This window comes from Labrus bergylta, chromosome 11 (assembly GCF_963930695.1).
Source record: "Labrus bergylta chromosome 11, fLabBer1.1, whole genome shotgun sequence".
Taxonomy (NCBI): Eukaryota; Metazoa; Chordata; class Actinopteri; order Labriformes; family Labridae; genus Labrus; species Labrus bergylta.
Window position 1 is genome coordinate 27,366,529 of NC_089205.1, and position 13,952 is coordinate 27,380,480.

The 13,952-nt window shown below is 41.8% G+C and overlaps 1 protein-coding gene across 1 annotated transcript in view; it reads right to left on the reverse strand.

Annotated features, from left to right (window-relative positions):
* bbc3 (BCL2 binding component 3) overlaps window positions 1–9,041 on the reverse strand; it is a 13,299-nt gene extending 4,258 nt beyond the window's left edge. The window contains exons 1-3 of the mRNA XM_020643520.3: window positions 8,647–9,041; window positions 6,900–7,302; window positions 1,889–2,082 (exon numbers count right to left, since the gene is read on the reverse strand). Coding sequence (XP_020499176.2) covers window positions 1,889–2,082; window positions 6,900–7,290 — 585 coding nt within the window. The 5' untranslated portion in view covers window positions 7,291–7,302; window positions 8,647–9,041. The remainder of the gene's footprint in view (window positions 1–1,888; window positions 2,083–6,899; window positions 7,303–8,646) is intronic.
* Window positions 9,042–13,952: the final 4,911 nt, after the last annotated feature.

A 13,952-nucleotide genomic window follows, 5' to 3' on the forward strand; every position in this document is an offset into this window, starting at 1 on the left:
GCTTCTGTGAACACCCTGAACCTCACGTGCCTGTGGTTAACCCTCCCCCTCCCTATCTCCTTTCCTCTCTCCTTCCTTTACAATCTTCCTCCCTCCTTCTTTCTGTATCAAACTGCTCATTTAGAATATAATGAGTCTGACTGTGCTTTTTGGCCCTTGCTGGGTTGTAAACAACACACACGATTTCCTCTGTTTCCCCTCGAGAATAAAGTCTCTGTATGTCTTTCGCACACACACACACACACACACACACACACACACACACGCACACACACAGGTTGACAGACAGAGAAGGAGACAGTTCTGTGAGGGCAGAAACCCCTGAAACCGGCCGCACATGTCTGCCTAACAGGCTATTACGCCCTCATAAAGTGTGTGTGTGTGTGTGTGTGTGTGTGTGTGTGTGTGTGTGTGTGTGTGTGTGTGTGTGTGTGTGTGTGTGCATGTGTGTGCATGTGTGTGCGCAAATCCAATCCATGTCTGACTCAGAGCCGAGAGTGGGTGACGTCATCTTTGTTTGTGTGCATAAGGCGGGAGGGAAGGCAAGGGCGGGAGAGAGAGAGAGCAAAGGGGAGGCGCGTGTGTGTGCGTGTGTGTGTGCGGGTGTGTGTGTGGTGGGGGAGTGCTGTCGAGCGGCTGCCAACTCCTCACGCGATATAGTGTACAGAGGGAGGGAAGGGCGAGATTAAGACATGACAATAAAGAGAAACAGAGAGAGACAGGAACATATTCTTCTGTGTGTGTGTGTGTGTGTGTGTGTGTGTGTGTGTGTGTGTGTGTGTGTGTGTGTGTTCAATCAAACCAAATTATTATTGATGTGATTTTGATTTGAAGTTTTTTTTTCATGTGTCAGGTAAAAGAAATCGACTTGTAAGAGTATTAATCTACAAAGAGATAAGTGGAGAAAAACTGATGTTTGATCAAAAAAAGTGTGAAAGATGAATAAAGGAGGAACAGTGAGATGAGTTTGATATGAAATGAGTGAGGGACAGAAGCATGAAGAAGAGACAGAAAAGGTTTTAACTGAAATCTGATGAGTGATCAAAATTAGACAAGAGATTCAATTCATAAAGAATCACAGAAAGAAAGGGAAATCAGCAAGAGGAAACAGAGGAGAGAGGAGAAAAAGCGGCACAAATGAAATCGATTCTCTCTCTCTCTCTCTCTCTCTCTCTTTCACACACCCGTATTGATCGTCCTCCCTCACACACACACACACACACACACACACACACACACACACACGTAATTAAGCACGCAAACTCACATGCTCACTCATGCAAGAACGCAGCATGGACGGATCAGAATCAATGTGACTGTGCTGCTTTCAAGGACGTGGGAGAAAAGGGAACCCAGTAATCCTCAGATCAGCTCAGGTGAAGGTAAAACAAACTCACTGCACTGCGCAGCGATGATGACGCCGTCGCCGAACCGAGTGTTCAGGTATTGTTTACATGTTGGTAATAAAAGTTCGACCTGCGTCAGAAACCTCCAGCAGCTTTTTGTTGTTGTTGTTGTTGTCATCAGCATAAAAGACAACACATGTGCCAATCAACATCCCAGTTTCACTTTTTTTGGAACGAGTCACAGAATCAAGGTTTGAAGAGTTCATCGGTAGGCGTTTGAAAAGTTTAATTAGCAACTAGTTATATAATCAGTTAAAAGTTCTGGGTCACATATGAAACTTTTCCAACTTCAGATTTTGTACGTTCAGTTGTGAAAAAAAAGAAAACGAGCAGATTGAAGACATCGTTTTAGGCATCTGACAAATCCAGAATAAAATCTGCAGATTCAACGAGTTTTGAGTCATAGCTTATCACCCCCAACCCAAACTCGTCATAGAGTTCAACTAGAAGGAACATAGTCGTAAGCCCCGCCCCCTTCTTACCGCTCTGCGCAGCACCGTGGCGTTGTACTCATCTCCGATCATCCTCAGCTGGTGAGCCACTCTTCTGATCTCCAGCTCCTGCGCCGCCTCTCCTCGGAGCGCCATGGAGGGGTGTGGATCGTTCTGTGGCAGCAGGTCGGGCAAAGGTCCCAGACGGCTGGAGGCATCGGAGTGCTCCTCTCCTCTCTCCGAGTCTGCGGCGAGAAAGACGGCAGAACACATTAAAGAAAACAAAAATACCAACAAAGAAGAAGAAGAAGAGATTCCTCCTGCTCCTTCATCCTAACTCTAACTCTCTCTCTCTCTCTCTCTCTCTCTCTCTCTCTCTGAGAAATGTTCACGTTATTGGGAGCCTCTGGTTATGCCTAATTGATTCTCAACAAGCAGAGAACATTAAAAGCCTCCTTACACACTAATGTAGAGACATTGATGAGGAGAGTATCCTGTACACACACACACACGCACACACACACACACACCAAGCAGGCAACAACAGAGACATATAAGTGAACAAACACACTCGATCATCCCCGCTGTCAGGCTGTTAATGATCCGAACACTTGAAGTGAATTACAGACTGGTTAAATCCTGTTCTTTCATATGTTTGTAGATGCATATTTGTTTGTTTATCCTCCGTGATGAAGACGAAATGTGACATTAAAGTCTTTATATGTGATTTTTCACACTTAAATATAATATAAATCAAGAATATCCTCTGAAAATAACTCTGTGAGTCATGACTGTCTACAATGGGTGTAACACCCGAGTCCCACTGTCTGTGATGTTTTCAGAGTTTTCAGAGTCCTATCTTCAGTTTGTTTACATCGCCGGGACGGCCGGCTGACTCCTCCCCTCGTGTATAAAAGTTGTTTAATTGAGGGACTAGAGAAAAGAAGAATAACATACTGTACTCACTGCTTAACTGTGTTTCTAGATCACGCTCATTTCAGGTAAATTTACATGCAGTGTGAAGATACCAGCATAATAAAGATCGCTAGCATTAGCATGCTAACACAACAATGCAGCGCGAGTTGTTTTGGTTTCATGCTGGTGCTCAAGGGCGACATCTGCTGGATCAAAAAATCACATATAAAGCCTTTAACAAATATAAAAGGTCGGTTTGATTATTTTTTGTGAGTGTGATTTCTGTTTTGTTTTTTGTTTGTTTCATTTGTTTCATTTTGAAATAAATTCTTATTCTTCAAATTCTTATGTTTTGTGTTTTTTGTAAACAAACTAGCAGTGTCTTAAATAATAAGATTTGTAATAAGGGTAGGTGTAATAAGATAAAGATTCAGCGTACACCTTTTCGATCAAAATGTTTTTGTTTTTTCTTGTGACCGAAATAAAAAATTACTACTAAAAAAAACTAAAAAAAAACCATTCGATTTATTTATCGTTATTTGGAGGATGCAAAGGATGAAGAAGTAGCAAAGCTTTAACTCCAGTGATATTAGTCCATTCAAATGTAAAGGTCAGTAGATAGTGACCTTTCTGAAGTCCTTTTGGTGTCTCATGAAGACGTTAAGGTTACATTTATGTCGCTTTTAATCGATAATGAACAACCAGAAGAAGTCGCTGTTTATTTCTCCGGTTTGACACAAACACACATTAGTGAAGGAGTCTGATGGGGTGACTTATCTTCCTCTTCATGGAACTTGGGAGAGTAATCTCTTAATCTGCTTAATAAGTCTGGTATGGAGAGGTGCTCTGTGTGTGTGTGTGTGTGTGTGTGTGTGTGTGTGTGTGTGTGTGTGTGTGTGTGTGTTTACAGACTTTGAATTCTTTTAAACACAGATACCTGTACCTTCTGTTTGGTTAAATCAAACAACAAACATGCCTCAACCCACTCAAGATAAAAGGATTTTTATTAAAGCTGATGGGTGAATGTTTTGGTTCTTCATTACAGAAATAAGTGTGTTTGTTTACTATTTATTTCTGTTGATTTAAGTACTTATTTATTAGTTATTTGTCTTTCTTATTGTAGTTTCTTAAATGAGTTCAACCCTAATTTATAAAGAGGAGCTAACTTAACATATCTCACTGTGACAAGAATTCAAGAGCACTTGCACATATTTTTCTTAATGAAAACTATTTAAAGTTTTTCCCAGATTATATTTGTTGGCCTTTGTTTCACATTCTGAATTATTCTGCATTAAACTGTCCTGCACAGTGAGGTTTGATTATGATTATTAATCATCCTCCACATGGACACACCTTTGACCCTCGGCTTCTCCATTCACTTTAACATTTTTCTTTTCTTTTGCACGATGCCCGTCTCTCTCTCTCTCTCTCTCTCTCTCTCTCTCTCTCTCTCTCTCTCTCTCAGAGAAACAGACATCCCTAGCAACCACAGCATCTGCTTTTCTAGGAGGATTAAAACTGATCCTTTAAAGATGCAGGTGACTAGACGGGGAGAGAGAGAGAGACAGAGAGAGAGAGAGAGAGAGAGAGAGAGAGAGAGAGAGAGAGAGAGAGAGAGAGGGGGAAAGAGAGAGCGGGAGAAAAAAAAAACAAAATGGGAAAACCCTGGCCTGTTGCCAAGGTAACTCTACGGCAACACTCCTGGAGACGTCTCCGTGTGTGATTGGCCGACAGAGCAAGGGGCCCAGGCTGTGATAGGGTGGATGGGATGGAAAGGGGGCGGGGCTAAGGGATAACGCTGTTTGATTGGGTGGACAGACTGACAAGGTAACAGAGAGACCCCCTGACCAGTTAAAGACGGGGGGCAGGAGGTGGTGTAGTTGCCGGGTGGAGGGGTGGAGGGTTGTAAAATGGGGGGGGGGCATTTAAAATCAAAACAAAACAAAGCAGAAACAGAAGAAGCTTTTTTAGGACTGATTACTTCCTTATTTTGAAGACGCTGTCGCCGTAATAACAACACAATTTACAAACTCAAATCACTGATAAATTCACCTACAAACTGACATCACACCAAACTAACACACTAATCAATAAACCCGCCCAGTGACCAGATACAGGGACTGACTCACCAGGGATAGTGAGTCTATAATCCTAACCAAACTGGTTAATTACAGTTTCCAAATCGAGTGTTTCTCGGCTTCACTTGTGAATTGATTTAATGATTTGGAGGCTCATGCATCAACTGAAACGTGTCTCATGTATTCACTCGGTTGTGGAGCAGCTTATCAACGTGTTAACTTTTCTGGCAGGATGTGGCTTAAAGAGAAGTAGAGTCATTAACCAGATAACTAACAGACGTGTTCTGGACTAATTGAACAGCTTCAAGTGTAAAAAAGCTTCCTGTTGCCTAAATGCACAAAGACATTAAACAAAACAACGATTAAATAACTGGACAGAAAGAAAGAAGTAAACGACTTCCTAATTGACACCCTTACTCTGAGATTGTCTGACATGCAGGTAAACACATTACCTTTAAGATGAATATCTAAATCTACTCGTTCAGAGATCCACAGTGGGACTATGATTAAGCATGCCATTGCAAAATTGACCGGTCGACACGTAGAGGTGATGAAAGTGTCTGACTAATCAATGAAGTCTGAGAGAGGCTAATTAAATAATTGACTTACTGACTGGATGCTGTGACTCTGACAGTGTGATTAGTAGACTTGACAGATAAGCCTGATCACTGACAAACACGACTACATGACTGAATAAATGAGCTTATGAACGAGCTCCTCCGAGAGCTCTAATGAATCCCTTTAATTTAACTGCAGTGACAAAGTTAAAGGAGATCAAACAAAACTTACTGACTGACTTGACTTTCAGAGCTGACTGGCTGGAGGAGGAAATGCTGCAGATTTTTTTTTTCCTCTGCTGCTGCAGATAGAGCGCCGGGGACATGTCTGAACATGCCCACATGCACAGCTGACCTACAGCTGAGAGGAGGAGCAGCAGGAGGAGGAGGAGGAGGAGGAGGAGGAGGGCAATTATCTGTTTTCATTGTTACAAATCTGTCACAACACGGCGGCTCAGTGCCAAATGTAAACCGGCCTTTCCTGTAGCCTGCTGAGCCCCGGCTGCCTCCTGAATTTCCCCTTTTACAGCCTCCAGGAAACAAATGTTTAGATTGGTACATCCTATGATGATTTACATTTCGCTGCAATCAGAGCTCTATGCCATGAGCAAACACAAGATCAAAGAGCAAACACAAGATCTAGAATTGATTAGCTTACTGGCACTGACTGAGCAGAATCACTTTTAAAGGCAAGAAAACAATCAACAACTTGTCAACATCTGACTATCCAGAGTGGCCGCTTTTATTCCTAAAAGTCGACATTAGAAACAGCGAGAACCATGAACTCCAAAGTGATTTTCCCTCATCAGACTCAAAACAAACTGTGGAGTTTCTTATACTTCATTTTTGGGTTTAATGGCCGTTGTTATAATCTTCCCTCCTCACATCTTCCCTCCTCCAGCCATCGGGGGAACAAAACCAGTTTGAGTGGTTTTTGCAGTCTGAGGGGGCGACATGTTTCCCTAACACAGTGTGTCCTGCTGGATTAGAAAAGCCACTGTTGAGACACGTGTTTATCTTTGTGACAGCTGTAACACATCCTCTCCTTACACCGTCCTGCCCCCATCAACACTGTCCAAACAGTCTCCTGTCATGGAAACACAGCCCGGCGGGGGATGCACACACCCGATACTCTCCCTCCATCTGATAACATGGATGTTTATTTTTTGGGTGTAGGTCTGACAGGCAGCTCCCCCTCCCAGCTGATGCTTCATATGAACATGCATTCATATTATATCTGCAGCTTGTTCCTGCAGCGGTAAAAGCTGCAAGCTTAGGTCATAAATCAAATCCAGCTCTGTTGTTGCTCTTCCTGGCAGGCTTACCGATTACTGATAAAGATCTTAGAGATATATTTGCACACTTTCCCTGTCAGTCAAAACAAAGGGAGAGCCGGCCCAGATGTTTTATGATACCTTGCTACAACTTACTTGTTTTTAAAAGGTTTTTTGACCCTGCTCTAAACTGTATATTTTAGAGTCCAGCATCTTTTTTTTTTGTTATAAGTCTCACCTGACTGCTCTCCTGAGAAGGCACAGGGTGCTCCTCCTCCACCTCTCTCCTCCCTGTGATTGCACGGCGGTGAAGGAGGAGGCGTCGGTGATGGCGATGGCGATAACGCAGGAAACTGCTGGTGAGTCTGGGGCTCGTCCTGGCCCTCGGGATGGGGGTAAGGCAGCGGGTAGGAAAAGTAGAGGGCCTGCAAAGGGCGCAAATGGTGCGGGAGCATGCCGGCCCCCACGCCAGCGCTGCCGGTGGTGGTGATGGTGGCGGTGGTGAGCAGGCCTGGCCAGGTGTGGAAAGGCTGAGGCAGCTCCATGCGGCAGGTGCTGTGTCCAGGAAGAGGGCTGTTTCCTCCTCCTCCGGTTTCCCCGACGCTCTCGATGGTCTCTGCACGGGCCATCTCAGGAGAAGCCTGAAGCACAAGATATGTCGATTCATTTATACACATTAATCAATTCATTTATACACATTCATCAATTCATTTATACACATTCATCAATTCATTTATACACATTCATCAATACACACCGATGGATGAACAATGGACAACATGAACTGCTACATCAAATTAACAGCTGCCACAACTAATGGATTAGCTGTCAAATTTTAAATTGATTACCAATTATTTGGCTCATTGATTAAATAAGAAAATAATAAACTGATCAATCAAATGTTGTTTTTTTTGTTGAATGCTGCTGCATCAAAACACATTTTAATAGAAATGCTTTTCTGAACTTATTCATATTTACAATAAATATCCAACAATATCGATACAAATGTGGAAACCACAGAAAAAGAGCACGTAAAAAAAAACGTGAGTATTTTACGTTTACAAAATAAACAGTTCTAATTTTAGCTCCATTGTTTTTCTCCTCATCCCTCTGTTTGACCCACCGACCTATATTGTCATGTCACCGCTAGGGGGCGTCGGCTTCTCCCCCTGCAAAGAGCACGAGCCCCGTGTTTGTAAACAAATCCGTGCCGACAGAGCACGAGGAAGCGCACACACACACACACACACACACGCGCACACACACAGTGAAACGACGAGGGCAGCAGAGGTGAGCACAGTTTTATCTAATCATAAGAAGCAAAATATCATCGTTTATCCTCTTTATGCTGTTTATTAAAACATCAGGAATGACGTCATAAAATGTTAATTACCTTCCAACATTAAAAACCCAACTTTTACCGGAAAGAGTCGATTAAAAGTGACATTTAAAAAATAAAAAAAATAGAAAGAAAGAAGCGATAAAATCATTATAGGTTAGAAAATTCAGGATTTTCATCCAATTAGTATTAAATCGTCAAACTCCAAAGTGTTAATGAAAGTTTTTGACAGTCCTGCTCCAAATCGACATATGGGCTAAAGATCACGACCAAGATTTCACACTGAAGTATTTTCAAGATATATTTTTTTATATCTGACAGGTCTGGACATGTTGCAAAACCACTAAAGAATATAATACATGTAAACTCACTTTTAAAAAAAGAAGAAGCTAAAAGTCGAAACTAGAGTTGTAAATATTTTATAAAAGTTAAGAAAATTACTTAAAAAAAAAATAAAAAAATAAAATAAAAGTCGAAACTAAAATTTTAAATATTTTATAAAAGTTAAGAAAATTACTTTAAAAAACCAAAAACAAAACAGATAATCCCCCTCTCTCTGACAGCTGGACAGATGATGCAACTTTGCCCTGTCATATTTACAAACCGACTTCTGCACCGGTTATTTACGGTAAAGCAGGTGACTTACTAGATGTGTGTGAGGCTCCGTGGTGAGGCTGTCCGCAGGTCACAGGTGAGGCTGTCCGCAGGTCACAGGTGAGGCTGTCCGCAGGTCACAGGTGAGGCTGTCCGCAGGTCACAGGTGAGGCTGTCCGCAGGTCACAGCTGCACATCAGAGGGGATGACAATGTGCCAAAGAAAACGAGGAGTTAACGCGACCACCGGCAACACGATGTTAGAGGAAGAGTCCACGGTGTCAGTCCATCTCAAAGTGCCTTCAGGTTGGATTGTCTCAGTTGATCTTCGGCATGTTTCCCGTCGCAGGTTAACCCATCAAAATAAAAGAGTCGACGAATAACGGAGAGGCTGGATGTCTGTACCGCTCTCTGTCCGGGGATGTTCAGTCTGAGCGGGTTTCTGCTGTTGCTGCTGCTGTATGGAATACTACCTCTGTCAAGAAATACCAACTTCCGGTAAGAGCTTTCAAAATAAAACCAAGCTGACCACCCAGTCCTGCACAGTTGCAACGTTTTCCTTTTTTTTTTTGTTGCACAAACTCCTCGTTTGTGTCAGCGTACTTTGCAATAAAATTGATTCTGATCCTCCAGAGTTCATGTGTCTATGGATCCAGCTGACGTGTTTTTAATTTGAAGGGCTGAGTCACATTGTTGTATGGTTTGTTGACTTCCTTCACCACGCCCCTCTCTCCTCGACAAGTGCTGACATGCTCCTCCACATCTCTCTCTCTCTATCAGACTGTATAATACTGTTTTATACACACTTTGTGCTCCTCTAGTTTCATTTATATTTTGTTTGTTTTTGTATTAAACCTGAGATTTCATTTGTTTTTATAAAACAAAAAAGCATTTGCTTATTTACCTCTTGTCTGTTTCAGTTCAGTCCAATAACATTTTTGGTGACAACTGCAAACAAAAGGCACCAAAACATCCCCCATCTTCACACAAACACACTCCCCCCACTCACCCATCCAGCTGGACCCCCCCCCCCCCCCCCCCCCCCCCATTGACCTCTCAGTTTGACACATCTGCAGCAGCTGTGATCCTGTGTGGAGCTGGGGCTGAGTCAGTGGTCATTGTAGAGCTCAGTTTATTACACCACACTCACGGCAAGTGCAGGCGGAGTGTCAAAACCATTAGTACATATAATCACTCTGACATTTGTGGTTTGTGAGTCATGCAAAGACAAATACACCTCTGATGGTTTGGGGCGTCTTGCACGTCAACAATACTCATTTTGCATAATGGGGTAAATAACCCTCTGTAGGTTTTAAAAAGCCCAGAAGTCCACTTCAATCCACTTCACATGACACTTTGGTGTTAAATTGTGCCCAGATTTAGTCGAGAGGATAAATTATTGTGCCACCATGTTGTTTTATTTATTCTTAAATTAACTAACTGATAGCAAAACTTCCTATAAAGTTGCAAAAAAGAGCAGAAATGCAAACAGTGACTCAGTGTTTGTCTAACTTTGATTGGATGCCCCATGTTTTGCATTCATCACAATGAAGGCTGCATGCAATTGGGGCTGTTGTTAGGATCATATTTAGTGATCTTGAGGTAACTGCTAAATGAAGTAGTTATAGTTACAGATGTCAGACACAGACTGTTAATGCATTTCAAGAAGTGTATGACAGCACTGAACTTCCATCCAGTCCAGTGACAATGTTGTTGTGGTTGCACAGATGTTGAACATGCTGTGCGATTGTTAGCCAGCAGATCGTCCTGCATTATTTATGTGTGTGGAAAATGTTTTAATGAGAAAGATTTTTTTGTATTTTAACTTAAAAAACAAACAAATGAGATGAATTATCTTTGCAGATTTGTGCGTGTGCCTCTCTTGGCCCTCTTATGTGTGATTTAGTCACAAGTTTAACATGTTTCCATCACATCTGTCATTGCTGGTATGTGGGATTTTTCTTGCATTCAAATTATAATCAATGTCGATCCTGTGCCACCTACTGAAGAAATCCAAACAGGTCTGCTTGTGTTAATCATTTCCTCCTGTAGCTGAAGCTGCAACACAGTCAGACTTTCTTTGAAATGCAAACTGACTCTCTGTATTTGAAGCGTCAATAGAAATCCTCTTGATGGCATGAGGAGTTATAATCCAGGATTAGTGAATGTTTTGTTTACACTGGAATCCGTTTATGGCAAAACGGTTAATCCAAAATATGCAATCCATTAAAGTAAGCTGTGATTGAAACATATGGTGCACAATAAACAGAGAAGTTTCTCATGCACATGTGAGGGATCTGCCTGTAGTTTAATGTGTGTTTTTAAATCTGACTTTGACGCTTCACATCTCGGTCCTCAGGCTGCGCTCATAAAAGTGTTTTCTTCCTGAGAGAAACAGGAGCCTAATTGTTCCAGCTTTTACACCCCGTAGTTTGAGAACCCTGCATAGCATTAGCATCATAAATGACTTTAGACCCCCCCGCCTTCTTAACCCCCGACCCTCAGATCATTGTCTTCTGTACACACTCCTCAGCCTCGGGGCATGAGACAGGGGCGGCTCTGCTGTTTAATCGGCTGGAAAAGGCAGCTTGTCGCCGGGACCTTAACACACCCCCGATTTTTGGGGGGAGGGGATGTGGGGTTCCCCTCTCAGGTACATGCCCGGGCGAACATCCTCTGCCAGCCTTCACACAGACAGACGAGACTTTGCCTGACATGTGGTCAACACTCAGCCTTCAGAGATTAGATAATGAATGCTAATAATGTGGGTCAAGACTCTGAGCATCATGAATCCCGTGTGGCTGCTTTTGTTGTGTTTCTGCAGCTCTGGTCTGTGATTTGGGCGGATCACAGTCAAAACAAGCAGCTGAGGAAATGTGTGAAATGATGTATCATTCAAAAAGCATTGTGTCTTCTGTCTTGTAAATTCAGATACGGTGATATCATTCTTTCTTTGCTTATTAATTCCTTCCTTTTTCTTTAGCACTTGGTCACACTACATCCTCCGTTTAAAACTGAATCAACATTCTCTGGAATAAGTTTCCCTTTTGGAAAGAAAATGTGAATGTAGATCAACAAATAAACTGTTTCCTTCCAAGACAGAATCACCTTTTTCAGCCTGAACATCTTTCTACTTTATTGTTAATGTAAAAACAATATGGTTGATCTTTATAGACAACTTAAAACTCACTAGTTAAAAATATCAGTGACTACATTTTTTTAGGCTCAAACTTTACTTTATATGTGATTTTTTGATCCAGCAGATGTCGCCCTTGAGCACCAGCATGAAACCAAAACAACTCGCGCTGCATTGTTGTGTTAGCATGCTAATGCTAGCGATCTTTATTCTGCTGGTATCTTCACACTGCATGTAAATTGACCTGAAATGAGCGTGATCTAGAAACACAGTTAAGCAGTGAGTACAGTATGTTATTCTTCTTTTCTCTAGTCCCTCAATTAAACAACTTTTATACACGAGGGGAGGAGTCAGCCGGCCGTCCGGGCGATGTAAACAAACTGAAGATAGGACTCTGAAAACTCTGAAAACATCACAGACAGTGGGACTCGGGTGTTACACCCATTGTAGACAGTCATGACTCTCAGAGTTATTTTCAGAGGATAGACTTGATTTATATTATATTCAAGTGTGAAGAATCACATATAAAGCCTTTAAGGTTCTGAACCTCATATCGCCGCTCTAGTAACCTGGTATAGAAATGTACACATTTGAGAAAAGTCTGATTTACTGCACATTCTCATGATAAAAAGGATTGAGCTGATGATGGTATGTTGCACAACAGCTAATGTGCAAACTGTGGTTTTGACCACATATGGTGCTGAAAATGTAAATTCAATCCTGTAACTATACCAGGTATATCAGGTATTGTTATTACTTTGATCTCAATATGTTAATCATCCAACTCTGAAGTTTGTGATTCATAAACTGTTTCTGGGGATGTAACGTTACACTCAACTCACAGTTAGATATGTCTGACAATACTAGGTTCACAAAGACATGAGATTAAAATACATTTATACATATATTAATAATTATTTTATTTAAATTATCTGATACAAAATTCTTGAATATTCCTGTCTCTAAATGTTTTAGTGTCCTGTCCGTTTGAAACAACACACTTTAAAACAAGACGTATTCTAAACTTTTAAATCTTCACTAGCTTCTTTAGCTACTGCATATAACACCCTCTGGTGGTTGAAATGAGTATTACCATGTATATTTTTGTCAAATTGATTTAAATTGTCCATATTTGTATTGATTATTAATGGTATAGCAGTTATCGTGACGTCCCTGTCTTGCACACAGGTTTCCACATGAGGAGATCAGCTGCTGAAGGGTCAGTAGGTCTGTCACATCAACATCACACAAACACAAACAACAGCCAGAAACAACATGCTGCACCACGACTGGTGCCACCTGTGCTGATGTCACCTGCCAGGTTTTCAGTTCCAGGCTGCATCACCAACATTGTTTTCTGTCCAGCAGTATGTGTGTGTGTGTGTGTGTGTGTGTGTGTGTGTGTGTGTGTGTGTGTGTGTGTGTGTGTGTGTGTGTGTGTGTGTGTGTGTGTGTTTGTGTGTGTGTGTGTTTGGGGTTGCTCACAAACACTGTAACAGGAGTGCAGCCCTGCAACTAGAGACATGACTGCATCAGATAAGGTGAACACACACACACACACACACACACACACACACACACTGCTCTCTCACCGTGTTCTCAGTGCATCCCTCGGTCGCTTGCACACACACACACACACACACACACACACACACACCATGCTTTCCCCTCTCTCTACGTGCAGTATGTTAATGAGATCTCTCACTTTTTTTGTGAACACTCAAAATCCAAAATCCAATTCTTTAAAAAATGACTCGATTTTAAATTGACTCCAGATCACATTTGATCGTCCCCGGCCTCCTCGTTGGTCACATGTCTGAACGAAGCATCATTGATGCACACATTAGATATTAACCAGATTGTGATTGTGTTGTCGACGTATACATCTGGCCAAAAAAATCTACCTTCAAGGGGGAAAATGGTAAATGGACTTGATGTTGTGTCGCACTTTTCTAGACTTCTGACTACTCAGAAAACTTGAGCAAATGTACAAGTAAAAAAAAAAGTTCAGTTGCAGTCTGGTTTGGTTTAAAGTTTTTTCTTCTTTTATTAAGTCGACATTTCTGGAGATTCAATATTTTCACCCTCTTACCTCACAGCCTGGATCCTAACTAACCTTAGAGTTGAAATACTTTGACAAAGACACTTTTAAGTTTGAATCTGTAAGTGTCACACGGTCTTTCCTTCTGATTCATTTATTCATTACGTCGCCCTCTCTCAGTC